Below are 13624 nucleotides of genomic sequence, written 5' to 3' on the forward strand. Positions count from 1 at the left end.
CCAATATATGGGGGGACCTTCTCCACTGACTGCCAATATATGGGGGGACCTTCTCCACTGATTGCCAATATATGGGGGGACCTTCTCCACTGACCGCCAATATATGGGGGGACCTTCTCCACTGACCGCCAATATATGGGGGGACCTTCTCCACTGACTGCCAATATATGGGGGGACCTTCTCCACTGACCGCCAGTGTTAGGGGGTCACTAAGTGTTGTCAGCCCTGCCTGCTAAACTGTAGAACTCTGCCTATCTCCGCAAATCTCTGTTCTTCTCCATATGTGTTGATTTCTTCCCCAGCAAAACAGTGCTGTTGCCATGACTCCCATGATCCTATCCCCACACTGTGTAGGTAAAGCGTTCTGAGAGCATGTCTTCTCAAAAGGAACTGAGCTCCCAGGGACTTGCCCCTACATGATTATGTCACAGGGATTATTAAAAACTTCTCTCTACAGGGATAAGGTTAAAAAAAAATGCTGGGACTGGATCTAGAGAAGAGGGTGAGATTTGGGGAGTAAATTTGGGTAATGTCTGGACAAACCCTTTAAGGTAACCTCCATTCATTAGATGGCAGCCAACCATGAACGTACCCTCTGGCCAGATGACAAATGTTAGACAAACGTAAGAGGGGGAGCGCTACAGGTGGCCTTGTCCAGGTCACGGCATAGCTAATAGTAACTTGTCACATTCAACTGGACATGTTTTGTAATATTAAAGCTTCTCCAAGCCACGTTTTCAGTTCCAATGAGTGTCGGGGACATACCCCAGCGTTTATATCCACACAGGTAGCACTGACGCCTCAGTTCAATCACCATGGAATGGGTCAGGGTAGGTGCTGATTGTCCAGGAACAGGTTAGGAGATGTGAAAGTTGTGGACCCCCCACCACTCCAATCCTTGGAATGAAAGGGTTTCTAAACCCTCCGTTTTTTTTGCATATATATAAGGCTGGCGAGCTGTAGATATATGCAAAAAGTTTTAAAAAAAATAAAAAATTATAAAATAAACTTACCTTGCATTCGCCGCGCACTCCCGCCCGAGAATCCGAAACTGCTCGGGCGGCCGCAAAGGATCTTGGGGCGGGCGCAGTTCGGATTTTCGGCCGGGAGACGAGGAGAGACGCAAGGTAAGTCTATGGACGCGTGCACCCGCATGCAGACACCGTGGCACAGGAAGTGCCAGCAAGCACCGAGGAGTCAGCACTGGATCGGAGACGCGCCGCAGTGCTGGAGAGAAGGCTGAATAGGACAGGAAAGAAGAGGAAGATCTGATTAAGAGACATCATTTAACCTCCCTGGCGGTATTCCCGAGTGTAGCTCGGGGTTACTTTTCCATACCATAAGCGGTAACCCCGAGCTACACTCGGTAAAGCCGCATTGCATTTACTTCCCTTGTCCCTCGAGCCGCGCTGTGTTCTGCTGCCGATGCGAGCGTACGTGTCGCAGGGGGGTGGAACTGGCGGGATATTAAAAAAAAAAAAAAAATAGACCGAAAAATGACATGTAAATTAAAAATCATACCGCCAGGGAGGTTAAGGTAAGTGCTGACATTAACATTGGAGGGGAAACATTTTTTTGACTTTAATGTCACTTAGAAGTCTGCACAAGTGTTCTATGATTCTAATGTTCAGTCACAGTGAGGATGAGAGAAGGTGGTCTTGTAAGAAAGTCATTTAATTAATAATCTCTCTCTCTCTCTCTCTCTCTCTCTCTCTCTCTCTGCTGTTTGCAGTTCTCTTTCATTCCTGGTTAAATTGGAACATTTGGATCTTGGAAGCAATGACCTACAAGTTCTGGTAAGGAGAGAGCCGATCTCTAGAGGCTTGGTTTGGTCTTGTAGCTGAATGTATTGCCGGTATGATTCCTGACCTATTAATCTCTCCCGTTGTCTCCTCCACAGCCTGACACACTCGGTGCCCTTCCCAACCTCCGAGAACTCTGGCTGGACAAGCCACGGATAAAGAATTACTCCCGGACCCCTTTGTTTTGTCTCCCTGCCAAACCTCCGCAATCCAGCTTGGCGAATTCTGATTCAAAGAATGAAAGCTGATCGGTTTCCTCATCCCGAAGAAATTCCGACCGCCGTCTGGTGGCTCGTTTTAACAGAAAGGGCATCTTTTGCAGCCCCGGGGGAGGTTTATCGCTGCTCTGCAGAATCATTTGGACTTTATCCAAACAGTTTGGAATTTTACATAAAAGGGATTTCCTATAGAGAGGGGTTTTCATTAACCCGCTTGGTTTTGGCGTCCTGCGATGGTTGTCCTCAGCGCATGGCTGTCAGTGCCAAAATAAAAATCAACCCCCAACACTTAACCCCTTCCCGTCCGCTGTCTGTTTATATTTTTCCTTCCCAGTTCCTGCTTCCTCCCTTTTTAAAAATAAAATCTATTTAAGACTGGAGTCCAAGGACCTGTAGCACTCCTTACCGGAATTCCCAAGTGTTAATTGAGGGTGCTCGCAGTGACCGCGGATGGCGCCGTATTCAACATAGGTAACACTGACATCTGAGTCATGCTGGTGACGTTCCTATACTTACCTGGGCGCGTAAGACGACACCCTAATTTTTCTGTTAGAACATAGGTTTTGGGCTATACTCGTCGTATAAGACGAGTATAGCCCAAAATAATGTTTACATACACCCACTAACCACCTCGGCGGTATTACCGAGTGTGGCTTGGGGTTCATTTTCAGTGCCCCAAGCGCTAACCCCGAGCCACACTGGGGATTACAGCGTAGCGTCTCTTACCTTGTCCACGATCCCTGCTGTGTCCTCCGGCCGATGCCGGCATTCGTCTTCCGGGTTCCGTCCCTTGCGAGCGTCCGAGTCGCAGGGGGTAGCGGAACCGGCGGGGATTTTAAAAGTTAAAAAAATAAAAAATAGAACTTAAAAGGAAAAAAAGCTACCGTACATAACCATATTACCGCACATCCAGCGGGCTGACGTATACCCGGCGTATAAGACGACCCCCGATTTTCGGGGATGGTTTTTAAGTATAAAAAGTTGTCTTATACGCCGGCAAATACGGTACCTTATTTTATACCTGGTGATAGCATTACGGGGGCGCTGTGCTTTTTTTTTGCAATGCAGGCAGATCACGGCTGGTGTGAGAGCTGGCTGGGTGCTGTACATAGCTTCCTGAAAACATCACAGCACCCTGCCTCTGTGCTTCTCTCCAGAGCCCCCCAGCGCTGATGCAAGCAGCGGGCTGGCTCTTGGCAGGAGTAATGCAAATGCCTTGATGAGATGGGTGTCAGCCTGAAGGAATGGTTGTTTCTAGGCATGCGTCTATTTACATGCCGACCACCCTAGGTAACGTCCCACATGTAATGCTCACCCTCCATAAATGAAAGAACTGAAATCCTATAAATAAAAGGGGCGGGGCCAGGGACCGTCAGGTTGGGGAGGACAGAGCTAAATAATGCTGGATGTCCTCCAGCCAGGAAATGAGGCGGAGCTTTATCTGACTGGATGCAGCTTCTAATGCACATTGTGAGAAGCAATTTCAGTCCAGGATAGGAACCTGTAACTGTAGAATAGTGAAGGGAAGGCCAGAGTTCAGTATTAAGTTTTGTCTGTTATTCAGCACTGAGGACTGTGCCAGCAGTTGTGATCATCTCTCCCTCTGTATTGCAGGAATTGGGCAATCTCCGGCGATTGGTGTGTCTGGATCTCTCAGAGAACAAGCTGGAGGAACTTCCTGCAGAGATCAGCGGCCTGGTGTCTCTCACGGACCTGCTGCTATCTCAGAACCTGCTGATGAGCTTACCTGCCGGCATAGGTGAGTAGAGTTTCTGGTAATCGGAGCACGTGCGCAGGGCCCCCCGTGATCCGTGGGGGTGTGGGTATCCGCTATAAGAATATTTGTACATAGGCCCTGATCGAAGCCGAGTTAGTGGCTCTGTAACTGGCGCGGTCAAACAGAGGCCGATAGCATGCTTTTCTCCTGACGGTCGCTGCCCCTGCTGTGTTGTGCGGGGGATCGGCAACATTGAGGGGAAATACACTCGGTCACGTTCTTATGCAATTTTTGTGTGAAGTCATGTGTACGAGTCATCGCAAACCAACGATTCGTCAATTAAAATATTGACTGATGTAACATTATTAGAAGCAATGCCCAGTCGGAATCGACCCATAGGTAAAAACTAGGGCTGTGGAAATTACAGATTAATTTCTCGATTAATCGTTAAACTTTTTGAATAAAATTATTTTGATCGCTAATAAACTCTCACTTCTCCGCCGGCTTCCGGGATTTCCATCGACGTCACCGGACTCCTCCCAACTACATTGGCCTATACACATACAGCACAGCAATGAAGTAATAAAATGAACTAGGATCACACTAATCCAGCACGTTATTAATCTCACGTGCCCTACTCAATATGGCCGCCGCTTGAGTAGGGCAACTCAGAATAATAACGTGCTGGATGAGTGTGATCCGAGTTCATTTTATTACTTCATTGCTGTGCTGTATGTGTATAGGCCAATGCCTTGGCTGGTGCTCGTGCGGAACAAGTTTCTTGGGCAAACCTCTTAGTTGTAACGAAACCGGAAGTCAGGTGGTCGCAGAACTCGATAAGTTCTCAGTGTCGACAGATCACCGGCCCAAGTGGCTCCCTCGGCTAACAAAGGGAAGGGGGAGGAGTCCGGTGATGTCACGGACATCAACGTTACCGGACTCCTCCCCCCTTCCCTTCGTTAGCCGACGGAGCCACTTGGGTTAGAGGGGAGGAGTCCAGTGACGTCTATGTCCGTGACGTCACCGGATCTGCGACGGGACTCCCGGAAGCAGGCGGAGAGGTGAGTATTTTCATTAGCGATCAAAAAAATGTAAATCGATCAAAAAGATGAACGATCGAGAAATTCATCGTTAATTTCCGCAGCCCTAGACATTATATGTAAGTTTGGATGCTATTCTTTGCTGATTTAATGTATTCTTATAGATATGTAACAGCCATTTGTTGTGTTGGAAGAACCAATTAACAAACTTAGATGGGCATCGTGGGGGGGGGGGACATTTTTAGTATATAACAAGAAGAGTTGCCCCTCCATAATCAATAGCCCTGAGCTGTGTTCACAGATAATTATGTCCTAGTCAGAGAGTGTGTTCTCACTGGTTAGTTTCCCGCCTGCTGGGTACAGGCCATAGGTCCGTCCCCATGTCAGACATTGGATTATCACTGGTTAACTTCCAGACTGCTGGGTACAGGCCATAGGTCCGTCCCCATGTCAGACATTGGATGATCACTGGTTAACTTCCAGACCGCTGGGTGCAGGTGATGGGTCCGTACCCATGTCAGACATTGGATGATCACTGGTTAACTTCCAGACCGCTGGGTGCAGGTGATGGGTCCGTACCCATGTCAGACATTGGATGATCACTGGTTAACTTCCAGACCGCTGGGTACAGGCCATAGGTCCGTCCCCATGTCAGACATTGGATGATCACTGGCTAGCCTGCAGGCCACTGGGTGCAGGTGATAGGTCATTCCCTTCTGCCATCCCCACGCTAATATGTTTGCGTTTCTTGATTTTTCAGGACAGCTGAAACAATTGTCCATTCTGAAGGTGGATCAGAACCGCCTGACCCAGCTGACCGAGTCCATTGGAGACTGTGAAAATCTGAGTGAGATTATTCTGACGGAGAACCTGCTGACGGTAATCTGGTGCCACTATGTCTGCACTATGACCTAAAGGATGATTAAATCAGTAGGCTGTAAAGGGAAGCCTGTCAGGAGAGAGCCGTGTCGGTGGCTTTTCTGACCTCCTGAAAATACTAGTTACCTGGCTCTCTCTGGCCTCTGTGCTTTCTGTGCACTAACCTAGGTTAAGCATTGAGCAAGTCAGAACTTCTGATCTGCCTACTTGTTCTGTGTTGAACTGCTCTTAAGGCTGTTGGATCACCTTGTCAGCCAGTCAGCCGGCGTTTTCAGGAGAGGCATTGGACACCTACTTTATATTTTGTCCAGATGGGTTTATGTTAAAGCCTCAAGGCAAAGATTAAAAGTAACGTATTTCGGGAATATATGCACATTTGCTCACGTTTTATCCCTTTAGAACTCTTCCCCATGGCCTCCTGTGGCTTTATAAAGTAAATTCCGGCGTATTTTCCCATGCAGGGAGCTATAGATGCTGTGTACAGCCTCCCGTAGAAGTATATGGCTGTGCGCAGGTATACTCTGGACCTGTGTTAACATGTACAGGTGCTCAACCCTGTCTGCATCCGTGGTTGTGCATCCCTGTGCATAGGCCTACTTCTGCAAGTCCAAAGTATACCAGTTTACAGCCATCCACTTCTATGGGAAGCAGCACCTGAGGCTCACTGGCAGTGGAAAAAGGCCAGCGTCAACCTTGCCATTTGCAAATCATTTAAAATGCTGCAAGTACAGAAAAATAACTGTTGATGTGCCAGAAATATAGTGTTCTCCGACACCACTCTGAATTCCTTAGCACGTGGTGTCAGCCCTGCCTACTTCATCTCTAATAGGGATGCACTGATACTGATAATAGTACTCGGCCAAATGCTCCGATACCTACCCCCGATACCGGAACTTCCGGTCAGAGGGAGATTTCCTCTGACCAGCTGTGCTGGGCGGGAACATGGACCCATGCCTCCCAGCCAATCAGGAAACTGGGCTGCGGTTTGGCTTTCTGATTGGCCAGGAAGCCCGCTCCATGCTGTTTTGGCTGGGAAGCCGGCTTCCTGGCCAAACAGCCGGCTAGGTACTGATTGGCTGGAAAGCATGTAGCCAACCTCCCTGCCAATCGGGAAGCTGGGCAGCGGGTAATGACCCGGCTTCCTGATTGGCCGGGAAGCCGGCTCCATGCTACTGGAAGTACCGGTATCAGTACTTGGTATTGGAACTCGATACCGAAAAAACGCTATCTGTGCATCCCTAATCTCTAACTAATTGCAAGGAACACAGACCTCTACCCATCTCCATAACCCCTCCTTGTGCATTTGTTGTGAGCACAGGATGCTATCGGCTCACAAGGTTTCTGGCAAGATCAACAGATATTTTTGAACCTGAAGATAGGAGAATTGCATTGGTAGAGTTTACAGTTAAGGCTTGTATGGGGTATTGTGGTGATGGGGGGGGTTCTCCAGACTAGGGACAACATTTAGTAATACTTGTTCTGAGCCCTTTCCTTGGGTTGCCCTTTTTGTTAATGCAAAATCCAGTTGATGCAGATCAGGAGGAGGTTAGCTGCAGGCCAAACGCATCTGTGTATTGTTATTATTATTATTATTATTATTATTCAGGATTTATATGGCTCCAACAATTTGCGCAGCGCTTTACAATATAAGGAAGACATTGCAATCACAATACAAATCAAGACAAGATGGCAAGGAGGGCCCTGCCCCTGAGGGCTTACAATCTAAAAATGAATCCTGAATGATCACAGAAGCATCTCAAACTGATTCTATTGGACAGGCCCTAACTAGTTTTCTGGCGCATTCATCTAAAGTTTTGCTGTTCCACTTAAAGCTCCATTGACCTGTTGTAGCATCAGGCAGTATTGGGGACCAGAACTGATCCCCCGCCCCCTTGCTTTCAGTGTTAGCTGATTCCTCGTAGGAGCTGGGTGGGGGTGGCATTGACATATGAAAGGTTTTCTCTTCTGCCCAATGATCTCCCTTTCATTTGCTTCTTTATGTTATCCTACTAGGCGTCTCTATTTTGTGGTCATTTTCTGCTTCCCCGTTTTCCATCTCTTGCTCCAATTTTGGAATTTACTGTGAATGTTTTTGGTTTTTTTTTTCCCCTCCACAGTATCTACCGAAATCCACAGGGAATCTCACCAAGCTGACCAATATGAATGTGGATCGCAACCGGCTGACCTCTCTGCCCAGTGAGATCGGGGGCTGTTCCAGTCTAAACATGCTGTGCCTGCGTGATAACCAGCTGACCTCCCTCCCGCCAGAGCTGGCCAACGCCACCGAACTGCACGTGTTGGACGTGGCGGGGAACAGGTACCAGTATTGTGTATTTGGATGCATTATATCTATGGTGGGGGTTGTGAGACATTCTCGTTACTGGTCACTTGGGGAGGCCTTCTGAGCTGCAGATTTTTCAGCGTATGCTTTAGGCCCCTTTCACATGGGCTGATCAGGCGGGGATCTGTGCACGGATCGGAGCCGTACGGGTCACAGTGGTGGCATCTGTGCTCATCCAGTTTTTTCTCCATGTGATGGAGGAAAGAACTAAACCTGCTGGACCACATGTCGGTCTATGGGGGAATTTGATGTGTCAGTTTACATCCGATTACCCTGATCCAGCACAATTTGTTCCGGCTCTCTGATCCGTTTGTTTTTCCCGACCTGACCTAAGTTGGCTGAAACAGACGCCCATCTGTTCACACCCAGCTGCCTATAGATTAGCATTGGGCATCCGATCAGGTCTGCTTAAAAACTGACAGGTTCACCTGATCATTCTGCCTATGTGAAAGGGGCCTTAGTCCCTCAGCTGGACTATGGGCCTGTGTCATTGCTGATAAATAGGGTGTCTGTCTGTCCAGTTCTTAGTAATAACACTTTGATACATAAGGTCTAATATGTCCATCCTCCAAAAAATGTATTCTCTAGTCCTTGGGAGGAAAGAGGTCATTTGAAACCCCCCCCCCATATATTACTGGCTGCCTATTAGTTTTATGTTTGTGTACCCGGAACCAGTATGATCTTAGGGGACTGATTCTATTCCTGTGTTCTTATCTGAATCTGTCTCTGACTTTACACTGCCCTTCTATCTTCTTTCCAGATTGCAAAACCTGCCCTTTGCGCTGACCAACCTCAATCTGAAAGCTCTCTGGTTGGCAGAGAACCAGTCCCAGCCAATGCTAAAATTTCAGACCGAAGATGATGAGATAACTGGATCCAAAGTGCTCACCTGCTACCTCCTGCCGCAGCAGCCGTCTCCGAGCATCGGTACTGCAAAGAGCTCTTCCTGCTTTTCATGGCTGCTGACATTTTATAGTCTTGGTCCATCTAGGACAGGGGTCGGCCAACTCCGGCCCTCGGGCTGTGGTGAAGCTAAAAATCCCATTTATGCATCTGCCTCTGGGAATCATGCCCATGGCTGTCAGTCTTGCAATGCCTAATGGGATTTGTAGTTGTACCACAGCTGGAGGGCTAGAGTTTGCCTACCTCTGATCTCAGAGATGATTGCACTGATGTCGTGTTTCTCATTTAAAGAGACCCTGTCCTCTTACAAAAAATATAACAGATGCAACCTCCCCATAAGATTATAGGCCAGATTACCTTGTTTGATACATTTAATCTCTGTGTAATTATTATTAATATGATATTGAACAGACCTGATATTGATGAAGTGGTCAGAGTCCTACTAAAGTTAGACCGGTAACAATATGGGAAAAAGTTTAGTTTATTGGGGAAACCTGCATCGTGTGTGTTGTCCTCTACTGCTTCAAGGTTCTCATTTTAAGAAAAGAGGTCTAGCGACAGGTTCTCTTTTAAGAGAATTGTAATTTTCTTTCTTAGCGCTTGCCTATTATGTTGGGATGGGCTTTTATTTGAACACCAGGCAAGGTTTGAGATGCAGAAGTGAGTTAGTTTTAATGCACTGACGCACTGCATGTCATTAGCGTTGTGGTTGGGAACTGGCCATTTATATTTCTTTTTCTCTCGTTGGCTTTGTGGGCCCTTCTATTATGTATTGTGGATATGGACCCAGCTCTACTTAGGGTTTTTTGCCTTTATTGCGGTAGTGCGCCAAGGCTTCCTTTATTGTGCTAGTGGGCTCTGCTCGCAGGGGGCCAAGCTCTCCATCGGGGTAGCGGGGCCAAGCTCTCCATCGGGTTAGAGTGGCCAAGGCTTCCTTTTTTGGATTACCCTTTGATTACCTTTAATCACCCTTTGTTTAGTTAGGAATACATTACCTTGTGGGTGGAATGGACAGTCAGGATTTGCTGGTCTAGTGGTTTTGCTACAATAATTTTACTTTTATTTATGTATCTTGTGCTTTTTTTTTTTTTTGTAGTAAATAAATTATATATTTATAAACATGTAATGACTAGGTGTATTTTGTGGCTTTATGACTCAAGACTGTTTGACACAAGCCTTTTTCAGCATCTGTTGATGTCTACAAAGTGCATAGACAGTGTAGCAGCCCATGTCACTTATCATAAAAGGGCAGAGGTAGGCAGAGCGTGATGACAAAGCAACGTTCAGGAAGAATTCTTTCCGACTGTCCATTTCAAATGACAGTGATCAATACCTGATGACCAAAACAGCTTCACTAAAAATATGTACATTATAACCGGGGCACCCTCGAAGTGTATCCAGCAGCTCTTTGTGTGCCAAAGTGTGCAGACATCAGCATCTGTGTGATCATAGATCTGCATTTATTTTCTTTATTTCCCCTTCCCCCAGTGTATACCTGATGCTATTGGGCTTTAAACAGGTGAAAACCTTCACGACCTATTAAATGTGATTTCAGAGAGCCCCCTTCAAAACAGCATGGATGACAGCTGGATAGATGGAAACCTCAACCGCGTCAGCGTCATTCAGTTTCAGGAGGAGCTCGGAGCGGAGGAAGAAGATGACGAGGCTGCAGCAGAGAGGAGGGTAAGAATTTTTGCTTTTATTACTAAAGGATTCTGTTTTGTGTCTGATTGCAGGTCTTCATAATGATGTGATCCACATGTACTGGTTATTGAGGACCTGTCATTACAACACACACACACAGATCAATAAGGGCTCAAGTCAGTATGATCAAATCGCAATAATATTATATAAGTGACAATATCTCTTTCATGAGTAGAAAGCTACAGATTTTGCAGTCCCTCATAAGCTAAATCCTAGGTGAACCTAGATCACATAGTCCCGGGTGCAATGAATATTGTGAGTGATTCATGTTGTTGGAGTCGCTTGTTCTCAGTGAGACAGGTCCTGCCTGAGGCACTTGCAGTGTACCAGAGTCTGTGTGTCTAAAGATCAGATATGGCCGTTCCCATTACATATATATAAACTAGGGATGCACCGATACTAGTATCAATATCGGTGCCGATACCGAGTATTTGGGCGAGTACTCGTACTCGCCCAAATGCTCCGATGCCTAGCACGAGTACTTCCTGTATCAGGAAGCCGGGCAGCCCATCATTACACACTGCCCGGCTTCCTGATTGGTCGGAAGCCGTGGCGAGAGAGCATGGAGCCGGCCTCCCGGCCAATCAGCCCGGCTTCCCGATTGGCCGGCCAGACTGCTCCGGCTGGGTACGGGAGGAAGGCCGCGTTCTGACTAGAGAGGCCCCGGGGGTGACAGGCTGGACATACCAAGGTAAGATGGGACAGACTTTCTTGTTAATCTGGAAGCCAGGTGGCAAGTCATTACAAGCCACCTGGCTTCCTGAATGGGACTTCCGTTACTGGGAAATTGGTATCGGCGAGTACCGGAAAAAATTATCGGTACTCGGTACCAAAATACCGGTATCGGTGCATCCCTAGTATAAACGGTACACAAACCGTGTTTTTAACTACAACATAACATGTGCAATAAGCTGATACTTTCCATCTACAGTATATCTGAATAAAATGTCTGCAGTTGTGTTTATTCCAGTGCGGTACGTGCTGCTGATTGGCTGCTCACACTGACAATATTGGTCATGTGATGATATTTTTCAGGGTCTGCATAGAAGGGCCACACCTCACCCCAGTGAACTAAAGGTGATGAAGAAGGGGATTGAGGATCGCAGGAACGAGCATTTCACCCCCAAACCGCATGCAGTGTCCCCCAGTGATGAGGTAAGTCCATGAACTTTTGTCCAGCAGAATTGCAGCAAATATTTTATAATTAAACTTTTCTATGAGATTCTCAATAAGAGATACAAGTAGGAGAGTTTCAATCTTAGGTCTGGGTTAAGCAAATATTGTCTAAATACAAGAGTCATGTGTTGTCGTCTTGAGTCTTGGTGAGCTTTGTGTATTTCTTCCAGATCTGTGCAGTAAACCAGTGTGAGACTTGGAACTTCCTGTAATAAAGACCGGTCACTGCTGCTCTCTCTCCTTGTGCAAGGTGACTGGTCTTGTCTCCACACCCTCCTATAATAAAGACCACTCACTGCCGCTCTGTCCTTGTGCAGGGTGACTGGTCTTGTCTCCGCCCCCTCCTGTATTAAAGACTGCTCACCGCTGCTCTCTCTCTCCTTGTGCGGGGTGACCGGTCTTGTCTCCGCCTCCTCCTGTAATAAAGACCACTCACTGTTGTTCTCTCTCCTTGTGCAGGGTGACTGGTCTTGTCTCCGCCCCCTCCTGTAATAAAGACCACTCACTACTGCTCTCTCTCCTTGCGCAGGGTGACTGGTCTTGTCTCCAAATATATGATAAATGTCACCAGCACACCTATGTCTTGTGTCAATAATCCATCTTCTTTATTGATGCAGACTGTCAAAAAACAATGTTTTGGGGCCACGCGTGGTCCCCTTCATTAGGTTTTAGTATGACGAATGGTCTTGTCTCCAGTCACCCGGCACAAGGAGAGAGTAGCAGTGACCGGTCTTTATTACACACTGAGTTACTGCACAGAACTGGAAGAAATACACAAAGCTCACCAAGATTCAAGAAGAATACACATGGCTCTTGTATTTAGACAATATTTGCTTGTCTCTATCTCCGTTCTATATTCTGTTATTACTTCCTCTTATATCTCTCTTCAGTGCTTATTATAGAATCTCTTTCAAATGTGCTCCTTACCTAAAGTCTCTTCTTGCTTAGTCCAGTTTGGTGTATTGAACTTGCCACCATCAATAAATAAGTACAAGTGCTCCTGACCCTGCACCCAGAATCATTTTAGTTTTTGCTTTTAGCCTTTTCGTCAACAATGTAATAAAAATAAACTAAAAACTAATCCCAAAAAATCACCTCACGCCAGAAATATCTACCAATTATGAGCTGCAAGGCACTGAAACCTTATTAAGGAGAATACATATAAACATGCAATATCACAATGTGCCGAGTTAGAACCAAACTAAAACAATTCACTTAACATACATCAAGTGCAAAACAACGTGTCAATTATTGTCCAAGTATCCATGGTACAGTGAAACATAATATTCACATCACACCAAATCATGAGGAGTTAAAGGAGAACTATGGGGTCAGGGCTTTTCCCCATAGTTCTCAGGTTAACGGGAGGACACAAACTAGCGTCCTCCCATGACCCGAAGCTCAGTATACTGAGACGTCACAGCCGGGATGGATCCCGACAATACTGCCTGGATCCATCCAGCTGCGTGATTGACACCTGGCTCTGTGTGTCCAGAGGCAGAGCCAGCTGTGCCAGTCAATGCAGGAGGATTGGACAGGGGAGGGGGGGAATCCCTGCAGGGATAGATCGAGAAGTGAGCGAGCGACAGTATGTGTTCGCTCACTTCCCGATCTACTGAGGCGACCTGTGATGGTTTCATTGTCGCAGGTCGGCTCAGATTATGAGGCTGAGTGAAAATCACTCGCCTCATAATTCTCCTTTTTAATAAACTTTGTGTATTCAATCAGATTTTCTAAGTGTTCAGAAATAGTGTCCACACCAAAATCGTAAACAGCGCACAAACACCAGTACACTAAGGACCCTGTTACACTATCAGGAGGGTGTTCCAGTGCGTTCGGGCCGG

General features: G+C 46.8%; 1 protein-coding gene across 1 annotated transcript in view; it reads left to right on the forward strand.

Annotated features, from left to right (window-relative positions):
* SCRIB (scribbled planar cell polarity protein) overlaps positions 1-13624 on the forward strand; it is a 127989-nt gene that overhangs the window by 41559 nt on the left and 72806 nt on the right. Inside the window, exons 6-14 of the mRNA XM_018562648.1 lie at positions 1733-1796; positions 1901-1956; positions 2747-2765; positions 3635-3779; positions 5538-5656; positions 7774-7973; positions 8758-8924; positions 10456-10583; positions 11640-11759. Coding sequence (XP_018418150.1) covers positions 1733-1796; positions 1901-1956; positions 2747-2765; positions 3635-3779; positions 5538-5656; positions 7774-7973; positions 8758-8924; positions 10456-10583; positions 11640-11759 — 1018 coding nt within the window. The remainder of the gene's footprint in view (positions 1-1732; positions 1797-1900; positions 1957-2746; positions 2766-3634; positions 3780-5537; positions 5657-7773; positions 7974-8757; positions 8925-10455; positions 10584-11639; positions 11760-13624) is intronic.

Source organism: Nanorana parkeri, unplaced genomic scaffold (genome assembly GCF_000935625.1).
Source record: "Nanorana parkeri isolate BGI_ZX_2015 unplaced genomic scaffold, ASM93562v1 scaffold588, whole genome shotgun sequence".
In the NCBI taxonomy this organism is placed as follows: Eukaryota; Metazoa; Chordata; class Amphibia; order Anura; family Dicroglossidae; genus Nanorana; species Nanorana parkeri.